We start from the raw sequence: 15,064 nt of genomic DNA, 5'->3' as shown, positions 1-15,064 counted from the left end.
AATTGAATTTTTTTACAGCATTATGTCCACAAAACTCATATGCTCCCTAATAAAAACACTTTGGGTTTGTCATGTTAGCTGAAATAAAGGTTTGTGCTTGCTAGTTTTTGCTCCTTACAGTAATGAAAGCATACTGGATATGGCATTAAGAGGAGGCTGTATTGACACCGGATCAACCAGTGCACTCTAATTCACATCCTCTGCACTAGCTGCTCTCTACCTTTCTACATTTACCTTAGTGGCCATCATCAATTCCTTATTATTTAGGCAAGAGAAACTTAAAAGCTTGCAAATATAGAAACTTGCAAAGAGGCCAACTTGCACAAAGAGAAGAGCTTTAAAGGACCTTGAAAACTTGTTTCAAAGAACACCTGACAAAGATCACTTGCTGTGAAAATTAAGATGCAACCATTTATGTTATCAGATAGTCTCCTACTTAGATCTGTGACCACTTGCTGTCACTCAGATCTTTCACTTAATCTCTAAGGACAATAGCCTGATTTCCCCACAAACAAAAGCCAGGAAAGAGAGAACTCCCAGTGAACAAAGTGGCCATTGTGAAGTCTATTGAGAAGCAACTTGGGATGCAGCAACAGTGGAAGTGAACAGCCAGAAATAAGATACTGTGAATAAGTAGTTTGTTTTCAAATAAACTCATTATTTCCTACTGATATTTATTTCACCTTCCATAAGAACCATGAAAGTTGAATTATTCAGTAAAACAGTATTTTCAGAAATGATCATATGCAAATTAGGGAGTATTGAAATTGCTTTGGAAAAGAGAGGATCTTATGATGTTTGTACACCTTTAATGTCCACCATTACAGTTGTAATTATATTTTGCTTATTTCTCTCTCATAATGGAGAATATTCCTAAATTCTGTGCCACGTATTTTAATTCAAATATATAAAAAATCATTGCAATAATTCTTCTGAAGTTAATGGAGTTTTATCAGAGACTAATTAGCCTGAGGAATGACTATTTTATCCTCAAAGATGCCATGGATGTATCAAAAGTGTCCTGCTTGACAAATCCAGTTCAGCATGGATTTCTATTACACTGAAGGTACATAAGCTAACTATTTGAGTGCAGTGTAAATCTGGGTGTTTCTCCTTGGAAGCACACTGGTCCTACCCATAGTAAGGGTAGTTTTACCAACAGAAATTGGTAATTCCCTTCAGAACAATACCAGAATCAAATGGAAACAGATACATATACCAGGAGAGGTAAAAGAGCCTGATACTTCTGGTGCAATGAAGACCAGGTCTTCATTGAGGAACTCAGAGCCATATATAATTACTTTTTGCAAGAACCAAACAGTTGGGTCTATTTTGCTTTATAATATACCTCAGTCTGTCACATTAAGCTTATTTAAGAATCACGTTTTTTCTTCTTACTCATAGCACTAACATATTACAATAATTAAATCAAACTTTCAAAATTAAATCAGGTTATGAATACAAAAATCTGTGAAAACACTGACAACAATTGTAGACATTGTATCATGTAGGAGTAAAAGGTGTTTTGCCAAGGCAAGTATAGTGGGCTAAAATGTTCAGAGCGCAAATCAAATACTATTAATAAAAGTAGCAAGTGCCTTTCAGAGCAACCATCAGAATCTGTTCTGGTTTTTGGACTTGATTATTTTTGGATTTTCTGATGTATGTTTTTGTATGATTAATAGAACACTGCGGAAAACTTCCAGTTTCAGTTTTTACTGAAAAAAGTTTATATCACATGCACTCTTTTGTTTTGAATGAATAAATTAAAAAATCTTTCATTTCAACTGGTAGCTGAAATGGCAGAGAAAGGAGTGAAGGAAGGACATATGGAGCCCTCATCAGAAGCATCATTTAAAACTAGGACTTAGTAATGAAAGAACACCAACTGTCAAAGGGGTTTCTGGACTTTAGAGAAAAGTTTGCTGTAAGGACGCTTTGTTTGCCTGTTTTCTGAGTGTAGTCAGAATGCAAGATGTATAAAATGTAGTGGGAGTGATGTATGAAATGTAGTGGGAGATGTGAATCGTGCCCCAAAGCATGTATTTTCTAAATTAGAGAAATAATACACTTCAGACACAAAATAGATTTGATAAGCAGATGATGGGTTTGCTTACAAGCAGTGCAAACGTCTTTCTGGTTTTCTAATCATCTCTTTCCAAATTGATATTTATAAAGCTAATTAAAGAATCATGTGCTGAGGGGGACTTAATGAAGACTGATGGCTTGATGCACCTGGCAAGGTGAGGCTTGTTGAGTGAAAGGAATCATGGTTATAAGCTGCAGTTAGCTTAGAAGCCTTCATGAGTCTAAGGAGTAAGTCTAGGAGTGTATGCAGTGTTCTTTCAGAAAGAGTCCAGGCTAATATTTTGTAAGTACTGTTCTGCGTAATAGTTTAGTATGTCTGCATGACTATGAATACTTAGTGCTCACCACTATAGCATAAAGAGCTGCATGACTTATGCACGGTTTAAATGATAAGTCAACAGACTTCTCAAATCTTTGTCAAGAAATCAGTTCTTTGCTTGTTTCATATAAATTAACGTGCCTTCCGATCGTATGAGTTTCTTTTCCTTTTTACCTAGTAGAAACCCCTATATTCTACTACATATTAAGCCAGTTAAAACACATCTTTAAAGGAGAAATTTCGCAGGGGAATTTCACATTTCAAGTACTCTGATAACTGACAGCGTTGGCTGACAGACCTTTGCTGGATGATTTACTGCAAGGAGTTGCCAGAACATAATTTCTAATGGTGGAATGGGGAGGCTACTAAGAAAAAGGTGCTAGTCAGGGCAAATGAGGACAGAGGTTGTGTGTATAGTTTGGTTTGAACAGCTAGACAGCCTTTATAGTAAAGGAGCAGCAGCTGATTGCTCTCTCCTGTGTGAGAGCTCAGGAAGTCATCTAATAGTGTAAAAGAGAAACAGGCAGGCATTTTGGAAGAGACCAGCAACATGAAAAAAAATTCCCACCCATCAAGTGAATGCCCTCCCCTCTGTCATTTTGCAAAAGGACTAAAGTGGGACAGATGATCACAGACATCAGAAGATGAATAAGAGCTGAAAGCTGATCAGGAAACAGACATTCTAGATCTTCAAATCAGTAATAAAACTAGGAATCTTTTGATGGCTCAGTAGAAAGTGCAAGAGAGTGAGGATGTTTAGAGAGAAAAGTGCCAGAGAAGGTGGCTACTTTTACATCAGGAGTGGGGTAGGGGGGGAAAAATAATTCCAGTTGAGAGAATATTGTATTTGATAACTGGTTAGAGGTTGGAGACAGTTCAGAGTAACTGAAGAGGAGACCTCTAATGATCAGGAGATTACTGCCTGACGCAGACCAAAACGTGTGAAACAACCTAGAGAAGTAGAATAATTTTCAAACACAGAGGCAATCAAACACTTAGCAATTACTGTGACAGCTTAAGTGTAATGCTAGTGGTTTTGGCATAGCTTTACACACTGGTTTGTGTACTGGTTATATGGATGATGATCATGCTGCATTTGCTTGTTTAGTTGTCCTTTGGGATTGGTCTATCACATAGCAATGTAACTCTGTTAGTACCAGGGTTTTTTTTAATGTTTTGTATGAGGCATTTGAATGGAATGGGGTGGAAGAATGCTACACTGTAGCAAAAAGCATCCTCTGTAACTTATTTATTCTTACATCTCAAACAGCATCAGTAAGTATTACTCTTTGCAGCATTGATTTTCACTCTTGCTCTCCTAAAAGTGACCTGTATAGTTTAGCTTTCTTTGGTGGTTATTTTACTTACTTTTTGATATTTCCATGCCATAGAATTCAGACAAGTTTATTTGACCTGTGAAGTAAACTGTATTTCTGTCTCTTCTCTGATGGAGCCTTCATGATCAGATTTTCTAAGTTAGAAGGAACATCTCCACCATTATAGAGTTAAAAATAAATCTTTTTTTATATTTTTCCCCTGGGATTTGGGACCAAATTTTCCAAATTTCTATGTGAGGACCATGGTGAAATGGGGTTTATGGTGCAGTGAACTTGCCAGTGCTCCTTTTAAAAAAATTTAGAGAGTGTCTTAGTAAAGACTAGTCATAGGGCACACAATTTTAGGGTTTAAATAAACAAAACCAAAACCAAAAAGAGAATACACATACACACAAAAGCCCCACCCACACAACCCACATGCTTATACCATAAAAATACTTGTTTGTTCTAGGAATTCTAAAAGACAAGACTTCTGAATTTTTAGATGACTTTCGATTATTCAAAGGTACCTTATGCTTAGACAGAGCTTAATTTAGTTCTCTGATGTGGAAATGCTTATGTTTATGGGCATCCTGTGAATCAACTGTGCTCGTACTACCAAAACTCAAGAGGCACAAATTAGGAGTTCTGTCGGGTTAATGGGTCCTGTCTCTGCTGCAGGTTGTTCAGAGATAACCCCATGAGATATTATTGGTTTCCTTCTCACCACTCTCTGAGGTTAAATTCTAGCACAAAATACATAATTAATTACTGGTGGATAGTATTTAAAGCAAATATTTTGTGTCAAATTTTACACAAGTGGAGAAAAAATATCACGTGGAGGTGCTTTTTACTGTTCTTGGGATTTGCTTTTAAAAAATTAGGTTTTCATGTGTATTTTACCACATAGGTAGTTGAATGTAAGTTCTTTCTACAAAATAAAATGGTAAAGAACTTTACTATATAACCTGGTACAATTTTACCATTCCTTTTGCTAACTTCTGTAGACTTTTGTCCCTACTCTTTTTTTTATTTTATCTTACTTTATGTGTCGCTCCAACCAGTTTGCCTCCAGTGTTATTTATTGCTAGGGTTTAATTGAAAGGGCAGTATGAATTAGATTAACAGAGACTCCAATATTCTGGATGAGCCTTATTTTACAATTTCTCATGGTGTTCCTTTACCATTGTTCTTGGTTTTTACTAGTGAACTAGTCTGCAGCTGGTTTTCCTTTTATTATTTCATGGTGGAAAGAAGCAGCAATATAGGGGGGGTGGGATTTCTGGTTGTTTGTAATGCTCCAATCTGCTGTCCTTCTCCCTGCTGACACTCCTATACAAGCAGCAGATTGTCTTACTGGAGTGCTTTTTGGATCTTGAAAGGAAGAAAACCAGATTCCAGGGATGTTATTTTCCTTTTCATACTGTTCAGTGGTAGGGAACATTTGCTTTCCTCCTCCATTTCCACAGACCTTAAGAAATTAAAATTTTACTTCTCCCCTTTCCACCCCAAACATTTCTTGTTTCATCCCTATTGTCCCCTCATTCCTGTCTCTGCAGTGTCACCTGTTAGAATTAGTACCATCACTGTCATCAGATTTATTTGATGATTATTCCATCCTTTCTGTTTCTCTTCCTATCTTGTTTCACTATATTTGGATGAGACTGAAGGCTTTCTTTATGAAGGAAGGGTATCTCTAAAACCCTTGGTAACAACCGCTTTATTTATGTTATATCAGTTATTTATCTGGTGTGGTGTTATGGTGATGTAAGAGAAACAAAAAAACAAAAAACCCTCAGCTTACAAAAACCCACAACAGGCATCCTCTTGCTGTTTCTCTTTCCCTCATTTTTCCCAGGAGAGGAGGAATGTAAGTGCTGCATTGTTGGGTAGAGATGTCATTGCTCATGTACCTTTGTTTGCTCTGACCTAGCTCAAGACAAGATGTCTTAAGGTTCTGTTGGGCCTTTCAGTCTTATGCCAGCCAGATTTCTCATGTGGCTGAGAAACCTGTAGAAAGGGGCAGGATTAGAGGCCAGAGACCCTTACAGTATGTGTAGCAGGCGAGCACACACTGCAGCTGTGTGTACCTGCCATGTCCATAGAAAGCAAAAACGATGAGGGGGAAAATATTTGATGGTGCTGCTGCCTCTGCAGTATTGAAGTCTAACTAAGTAAATGTGATAGAAACAGATGGACTATCTGTATTGGGTAAACTAGTTAGCAAAAAAAACCCTCAAAGTACTGAAGCATGTGAGCTATCTGCCACATTTCTTTTTTTGAGCGAAAAATAGCCATTGATAGTAGATTCTTTTGTGTGAGCTAATTGAGCTTAAGGAGTGTGTCCATATGTGGCTTCTTCATGACCCCTTTTGATAGACAGCATCATAAAATTTGTTGAAGACTTCATCTGGATGATTAACTTCTAAGACAGATCTAGGGACCAGGTACATTTTTTGTTTTCTCTGCTAGATCGTTTTGACTAGGTCGAAAGTTTTCTTTAACATGCCCTCTTTAAATACTTCCTAATTGTTCTAGATTACTTTCAGTACTTCCTTTTCCACCACCACAACTAATTTGACACTATTTCTTCCATTTTTGGGGGATTTGAGCTAGTATAGGGATATGATACTCAAGAACGTCTACTTTGAAAGCTTTTTTTTTGAGCATGCTCTTCTGAAAAGGTTTCCTTTAGTGTTTCAGGTAATAATTAGCAGAGATTTATTAAATTTCATTGTTTTAAACATTCAACTAACTGTTTATTTACAAAGGATTGTAATTAATATAGAGCAATGACATTGTAATTGATATATTAATTGCAATGGATTGCAATTAATATACAGCATCAACAAGAAGCTCCTTGAATACCAGGAAACAAAAAAAATTCAACAAGATAAAATAAATTCAACCAGAGAAAGAACAAGAAAAGAATCAAACAAACAATTACAAGACAAGGGACATGGACATTATTCACAAACTCAGTAACAAAGAAGATGCTGCACCTCTGTCACTCCAGCTTATTCCATAGGAAATTTCTCTGGAGCATGGGAGGTTCCTGCTCCTGTCACTAAATCAGAAAATGAATTTGAATCATCATCTACAGAATGTCTTTTGCTTCTACTGACATTGCATATTTTCACATTCTTGTTCAAGCTATTTTTGTGTGGGAGAGAGGGGAAATTATTATCATAACTGTTGATAAAAACCCTCCTTAAAAACTGAGGAATGTTATATCAGTTAATCCTTGAAATAATTCTTAATAACATTCTACCTGTTGTCTTTTGAAGTGATTGCTGTATATGATGTACTCATATAATAATATATCATAAAATAATAACAAGGCATAAAAGTCACAAAGTATCAGTTAAAATCACTTGGTAAACTTTTAAAGTATGCTTCAAAATTCTAAAAATACCAGATTTTAAACTGAGTGTTTAAAATTTTATTTGTGTCTTTACAGAAAGCATTTTTTTTATCCTGATCTTACTCAGGAAAATTAAAATGTTGACATTTTTAGCAATTTTGGAATTTTAAATACCAACTAGCTCTATGTATGATTACAAGAAAAATGTAAAGTAAAGGTGAACAATGATTAGAATTAAAGCACTTTGTAAAAAGAGTTCATCAAAGAATTATGAGTTAAGTTCATGTGCATAGATCAAAATACATGCATGCATAATTGTCAGTCACAGCAGTGGTTTAGTGGTGAGAGACAAATTCTAACTGCAATATCACTTTCCTTAATTCTCAGATAATAAGTAAATTAGTAGAAAAAGATTGGTTTTCAGGTTTAATTTATATGTAGTTTAGTTATTAATATCTTAAGGAAAAAAGCTTCATTAATGAAAAGAGAATTCTTCTCTTGCAGTGGACATAGTCCTAGATATCACAGGTTGCCATTTCATAATTACCAGGGTTTATGTCACATAAGGTACATGAACACATGCCATTTATTGCATTTGAGATTTAGTATTTGTCTTATTATAACCTTGCAGCATTCCTGGACTGCTCTTCAGAGAGCTGCAGGGCAAATTCCATGCAAGATAAAATTTCCCAATCTGTGAAAACTGCTAAAATTGCTGTATGAGATTAAAGCAGTAGAACAGATTATAATTTTCATAGATAAAAACTTTAATTTTCAAAATGGAAGAAAATATGATGGTTTGGCTGTCTTATCCTGTTTGAGTATTTGAGTACTATTTTGTTTTTGACTGCTGCATATTAATAGCATTTTGATTCAAGCAGACAAATTGAACACTTTCCAAACATCAAACTGAGAGTAAATAAGTTTTTAATTTGCTATGGTCATCTTACCATGGTGTCCTGAAAGTAGATGAATGATGGTTCAGCAGCTAACATGAGATACCTAAAATATAATTAGCTAGTGTAAAGAATACAGCTTTGGAACTGAGTTATTTGATGTAATGAATTTTTAGAGTAATTTTATTCAGTGATCAGCAACAGGGCAGGTAGTCTTGATCTGGGTTCATTTTACAGCTGATTGAGAAAAGAATGTTGTTAAAGCCATTAAATAATGTTGTTAGAGGCATTAGAAGATTTCTTTAAAATATATTTTGACAATAATAATACAAAGTGCTAATGAAAGCAATCCTGGTTTCCCCTCAGATCTTGCTAGGAATTTTTCATATATACATTGTTATATACATTATCACCTGAAGGACAATAAGCATCTCTTAGGGCCAATATTTCTCTGTGATGTTTAAAATTATAGTTACAGAAAAATACTTTGTTCCTGTGCTCCATAATATAAATTTAATCAATAAAATTGTACATAATCAAGAAAGCTAATGACAGGTTGGGCACTTTGGTTTTATTTTTTCATGTTGCAGGTCAAATCAAATATTTCTGGTTTTGTTTGTTGTTTTTTTGCCTATTTTTTTTGACATGAGAGAATTAAATTTGTATGAAACCATAGGCTTAGCCTATGCTGGAAAATGTTAATATGAATATCTGTTGTAATGAGGCAATACCAGCAAGTCCTGCTGGTGAATGCACTTCTATCCTGCAATCTTTTATTTGCAATATAAATCATATTGCTGAGATCATATCCCAAATGCACTGTGTGTAATGAAATCTTGATTTTTTTTTTCTTTATAACTATATTCATACCAAGGCTTTCAGCAGTACATAAATTACTTCATCAGAACTTGTTTTTAATGCAAATCTAACTAGTATGTTGTCCAGCGTGAAAGCACTTTCTGGTACAGTGAGTCTGTCATTTATTCATGCTGTTTCCTGTCTGCAGCATGGTGTATTTTGCAAATGACATTAACTTTGTTTCATTTAAAATGCTGTGTAAGTTTAGTTAAGATCAATGAAATGAATTTGGTGATTTTTCAGAAGTATGTTGCAATCTGTACTCTAATAGTCATAATGCCAAACTAAACCTTTTTTATGTATAGTATTCTGCTCTTAATGCCATTGTCTACATCTCTCTGTGATGCTACATTCTGGAATCCATTGATATGAATTAATCTTTTGCTATTTTTCTCGTAACTATACCTGTCTTATGTACCACGAAAATGGCTTTTTCCTTCCTAGTTGCTTTGGTAATTTTTAAATAATCTTTGCTTTAGAAATTCTTTAGCTAGAGCCCACATTAAAAGATAATTAATCAATGTCACTTCTCCATTAACAGCGCCTATCAAATGGCTCAATAGACTCAAATGATGAAGCCAGTCAAGTTGTTGAACTTCAGGAGCTACTGGAAAAGCAAAACTATGAAATGGCACAAATGAAGGAGCGTTTGGCTGCACTGTCTTCCCGAGTGGGAGAGGTAGAGCAGGAAGCAGAGACCACAAGAAAGGAGCTCATTAAAACAGAGGAAATGAACAGTAAATATCAGAGAGACATTAGAGAGGTAAGGAATTCACCACACTCACCTCGTATTTCTTTATTGTTTTTCCTATGATATCTGCTACAAACTGATAGAGGCCAATGTATATGGGCAGCAAAAGTTGAGCACCGATGAAAGCCCTTAAGCCTAGGAGACAGAAAATTTAAATTAAGAAACAGTACTAGAAATTTCTTTCTTTCTCTCAATAAATGAAAGTATAATTTAATTTTCCATCTCTTTCCTCCTCTTAAATTTGTGGTGTTTCTCAGAGTTCTCCAGCATATCTTCTCTTAGGCAGATGTTCTCAGTATGTGTGGATTGTTGGCTTCTAGAATCTATTTTAATATGTGTTAGTTACCTTTCTGTTACACTGCTTCCTACAATATAGTTATTTCATATGCATTTATGTATGCGTGTGTATGTATATGCATTTATATGCATATATTTTACCTGTTATTTCTAGTATTCTGGAAGAGATGATCCTTCACAGTTTCCAATGCTTGGCATAGGCTCTAAGTCTCTTCACAATACTTTTTAAGTACTTAAAATACTTTTAAGTATTTTATCATTTTTGTCTAGTTACAAAGACTAGTTTTCACTGATCCAGGGACCTACAGGCCTGTCAGACTGACCTCGATGCCCAGGAAGATCATGGAGCAGATCATCCTGAGTGCCATCACACTGCATGTGCAGGACAACCAGGGGCTCAGGCTCAGCCAGCACAGGAGTATGAAAGGCAGGTCCTGCTTGGCCAACCTGATCTCCTTCTATGATAAATTAACCTGTGCAGTAGATGAAGGAAAGGCTGTGGATGTTACCTGCATGAACTTAAGTAAAGCCTTTGACACCATCTCCCACTACATTCCTCTGGAGAAGCTGGCTGCTCATGGCTTGGACAGGTGCACTCTTCACTGGGTGAAAAATTGGCAGGATGGCCAGGCCCAGCATGGGGTGGTGAATAGAGACATATCCAGCTGGTGACATAGTGACAATAGTGACACATCACTTCTGGTGTTCTGCAGGGCTCGTTACTGGGGCCAGTCCTGTTCAATATCTTTATTGATGATACAGATGAGGGAATCAAAGGCACCCTCAGTAAGTTTACAGATGACACCAAGTTAGGCAGGAGTGTCGATCTGCTGGAGGGCAGGAAGGCTCTGCAGAGGGACTGGAGAGGTTGGATTGATGGGCCAAGGCCAATTGTATGAGGTTCAAGAAGGTGAAGTGCCAGGTTCTGCGCTTGGGTCACAACAACCCCGTGCAGTGCTACAGGCTTGGGGAAAAGTGGCTGGAAAGTGACCCAAAGGAAAAGGACCTGGGGGATGCTGGTGAACAGTGGCCGAACATGAGCCAGCGTGTGCCCAGGTGGCCAAGAAGGCCAAGGTTATCCGCAATAGCGTGGCCAGCAGGACCAGGGAAGTGATTGTCCCCCTGTACTTGATGCTGGTAAGGCCACACCTCAAGTTCTGGGCCCCTCACTACAAGAAAGATGTTGAGGTGCAGGAGCATGTCCAGAGAGGGGCAACAAAACTGGTCAAGGGTCTGGAGCACAAGTCTGATGAGGGCTGCTGAGGGAGCTGGGGTTGTTTAGTCTGGAGGAAAGGAGGCTCAGGAGAGACCTTGTTTCTCTCTGCACCTACCTGAAAGGAGGTTGTAGCAAGGTGGGTGATCTGTTTTCCCAAGTAAGAAGTGACAAGACAGGAGGAAGTGGCTTCGAGTTGTGGCAGGGATGTTTCATTTGGATATAAAGAAAATTTTCTCCACTGAAAGGGTGGTCAAGCATACGATCAGGTTGCCCAGGGAAGCGTTAGAGTCGCCATCCCTAGAAGTGTTTGTGAAATATGTTAATACGGCATTTGAGGACATGGTGATGCTACATTTATTGTGTGACTTGATGTTCTTAGAGGAGTTTTCCAACCTGAACAATTCTATGATGCTATGATGTGTTTCTCCTTCTCCACCACTGCTACATTAAGTCACAAGGGGATTCTAATATCTCCACTGTATTTAACTTTGGCAAATATTGCTGTATCTCAGACACTTGATTGCCACTTGCTATTTATCTTTTGAATACCACATTACACTGGCTGTGGGCTTAATTGCTTTCATTTCATTTCTTCCTAAGAAAAGCTGCCACTAATACGTTTGCATTTAGAATAATTACCAAATGCCAGTGCAAAATCTGCTGCAAAACATATTTGTAAAAGTGGAAGTACCTTCGATTATTTCATACTGCCACAAAAGATTGTCGTCCCAGTACAGAAAATTGCATACATGCAACAAGAAAGGGGTAGTTTGGTATAGTATAACTTGTACAAATTATTGAAGGTTTTTTCTTGTGTAATTTAACAAATTACATATGTAATAACTATATTTATGCTGTTGGTTTTTCCGGCAATACTCAAAAAGATCAGCTGGATGTGGTCCACTTCAGGAGTAGCTATTCAGATTCATTTGTATGATCACTATTGTAGGACCCCAGAGTGCCAAGAATATTTCTCTGCCTGTTTTTAAGGGTTTTACCCCCCTGAACAACACTGTTTTAACCTCCAACCTTGGAAAAAATTACCAACAGTCAGACAAGAACTAGAAAATACAGTGGTGTGAATTAGGTGATAGACTACTATGTAAGATTGTCACAGGGTGAAAAATTTAGAGGTTTTGGGCTTCTCTTTGTAGTAAATAGATAAGAGTAAAAAATATCAAAATGGAAGATTGTTGTTGTTCTCTAAACTTTCTTCTCCTTCTTCTACTACTCCATATTCTGCAGTAAAAGTAGTGTGGAATGATTGGATAGAGAATTCCGCAGTTCCTGCCTGTGTTACTGAATAACTGGTAGGAAAGTGAAAATAATGTACCTTTTTAGTAACTATTGGTTAAATTATCTTTAAAAGGCCATGTAAATCTTGATAATTATACTTCTCTCCTGCTGTCTGTACTCTATGCTGTACCTGGGTCACGCTAGTGGTTCTGTTCCTCTGATAAGACTTAATAAACAACTATCTGGAAGCATTGAAACTCAAGGAAAAGTCTCAGTTTATCTTTTGAAACTCCTTGCAAGGACTTTTAGAAAATTTTCTCCTATCAGGAGGGATTTGATTTATGGCACGGTTCAGTGTCAACTATGTCTTGAAAAATACTTACTTCAACACTGCTTTCATAATGTAATAAAGCAAAATCAGTAAGGTATGCCTATCAGTAAATATTTTCATTGTTAAAGGTTATGTGGCAACATGTAACTCTTCTCAAGAGCTAGACACAACTTTAAAGTTAATAAAATTTTCTAATTTCATTAAAATTTATTGAAGAAAAATAAAAAATGTAATAGGAGAGAGTAATGAATAGCCTAGCTAAATTATAGCAATTGATTTCAGTGAGACCAGCTTTTAAAACATAAGAAAACCTCAAGATCTTAGAGAAGTCCTCCCCATAGCATATATGTATAGCATACCCATATGTTATGGTTACGGTTATGTATCCAACATTATGGTCACTTGTTTTCCTGAAATTTCAGGACATGTCACGGGATGTCTGCTACATGTTCTTCAGAAGAAAATTTTAGCAGAACCCAGGAATAAGTATAGGAATGTGCATGTATTTTTTTTTTACCCCATGTCACTGTAGTTATGTTTCTACTATTATGTAACTATATCAATTTTTAGAAATTTTGATCAAGCTGTTGTTTAAAAAACAAGCAAGTAAATGTGAGCTTTGTTTGCTATGATTTTTGCATTGAAAAATATAGAAACTAGAAACATATGCAAAAGGTGAAGTTTGTTTCTGTTTGCTGTATTCAACTGCTGCTACTGCACCAGGGGAGGTTCAGGTTGGACATGAGGAAGTCCTTCATGGAAAGGGTAACTGCGCGTTGGAATGGGCAGCCCAGGGAAGTGGTGGAGTCACCATGCCTGGATGTGTTTCAGAAAAGACTGGGTGTATGATCAGTGCCATGGTTTAATTGACAAGGTGGAATTGTGTCATAGGTTGGACCTGATGATCTCAAAGGTCTTTTCCAACCCGGTTGATTCTGTCATTCTGTATCACAGCTACAAGAAATCCCAAAGAATTCTCTTTAAAACTGAAGATTTACTTCTGAGCATACCTTACACTCCTGTCTACTATTAGCATGAAAATTAAACCATTATAAAATTATGTAGTATTTTAATTGTGCGATTCCTGATGGGAGTTTTGGTGTCACATTAGGCAATGGCACAAAAGGAAGATATGGAAGAAAGAATAACTACGCTGGAGAAGCGCTACCTCAGTGCTCAGAGAGAATCGACCTCCATACACGACATGAACGATAAGCTGGAAAATGAACTGGCAAACAAGGAAGCCATCCTGCGTCAGGTGCTGTACCTGCCTTAGTCAGTTGTTTTCTTCATACCCAATGAAAATTAATGTCTATTTACTATAAGGGGTTTCCATTAGGTGAATCTGTTCAGTTTCAATCAACAGATTCAGTTAATCTAAAAAGTCCTAAATTGTTCAGCACCTCTAAATGTTGTATCAGCTACTACAGCTGTGAACAATAATTTCAATGTGTACGTTCAATGTTGGAAAATAACTGGGTTTTCTGATAGTCTTGCATAAGTGCACACAGTCTTATTCCCTAAGTAGTGGAATATATTTGCTTCTTATGTAAGAATTTTGGAATTTTATTTTCTAAAAATTAGTCTGAGCTAAAAAAATTCCTTTCTTCAGGAGAGAGAAAAATTTGTATGTAATATATTCTAATGATTTTACAGATTAGTAGAGTGCAAATAAAATTTTAAAATGATAAATGAACTCTGAATATATTTTAAGAAAGCTTATAACATGACTGTGCAGCTTTCTCTCATGGTACTTTGTTTCCATGGTGATTCCAAATCTGGAATGTAAACTGAACATAAAACACTGCTTTGTAATTTGAGGAATATGATATAAACTGAAAGCAAACATGAAATGAATATAATTCATAATGTATAATTCAAACCCAGCCTCAGTATCAGACTTCCTTTTTGCCTAGCATGTTTTTAAACAATTTGAAGTGTTATTTGGGAAATTAGTATGTGTGATGTGACATGATAATCTCTGCTTCTATAATTGTATGAAGATATATTTGCACACACATGCATGCATCCCTCTGTGTGTGTGTGTGTATATATGTATTTGACTACCTCTTCAGGGAAATTAAACCATCAGCACTCAAACTCTCCAGCTTTTTCCAGCTTCCTTAGACTACTTTAAGAGGTGTCTTCAATTGTCAGAGAAAAAAAACACTCAATAATGGGAAAGGAAGGTACTTGTATCGGAGTTCTTATTGTTGCCAATGTAAATCATGCTGTGCTGCAGAGTTCTGCCTACTCAAAGCAGGAATCAAAACAACTAGGTTTAGAGTATATATGGTCAGACCTGATGTTGATTTGCAGCATTGAGATGGTAAAAGCCTATCTTTTCATGCTTTTTTAAAGATAAAAAAAGAATCTACAATCGCATGCCTTT

The 15,064-nt window shown here is 36.5% G+C and overlaps 1 protein-coding gene across 10 annotated transcripts in view; it reads left to right on the top strand.

Moving 5' to 3' along the window:
- Window positions 1–15,064, top strand: part of PPFIA2 (PTPRF interacting protein alpha 2) — a 296,049-nt gene that overhangs the window by 216,828 nt on the left and 64,157 nt on the right. For all 10 annotated transcript variants that reach the window (XM_010413748.4, XM_010413749.4, XM_010413746.4 and 7 more), the window contains 2 exons: window positions 9,383–9,604; window positions 13,784–13,930. In XM_010413748.4, coding sequence (XP_010412050.1) covers window positions 9,383–9,604; window positions 13,784–13,930 — 369 coding nt within the window. The remainder of the gene's footprint in view (window positions 1–9,382; window positions 9,605–13,783; window positions 13,931–15,064) is intronic.

Source organism: Corvus cornix, chromosome 1A (genome assembly GCF_000738735.6).
Source record: "Corvus cornix cornix isolate S_Up_H32 chromosome 1A, ASM73873v5, whole genome shotgun sequence".
Taxonomy (NCBI): Eukaryota; Metazoa; Chordata; class Aves; order Passeriformes; family Corvidae; genus Corvus; species Corvus cornix.
This window is presented reverse-complemented; position numbering and strand designations above follow the sequence as displayed.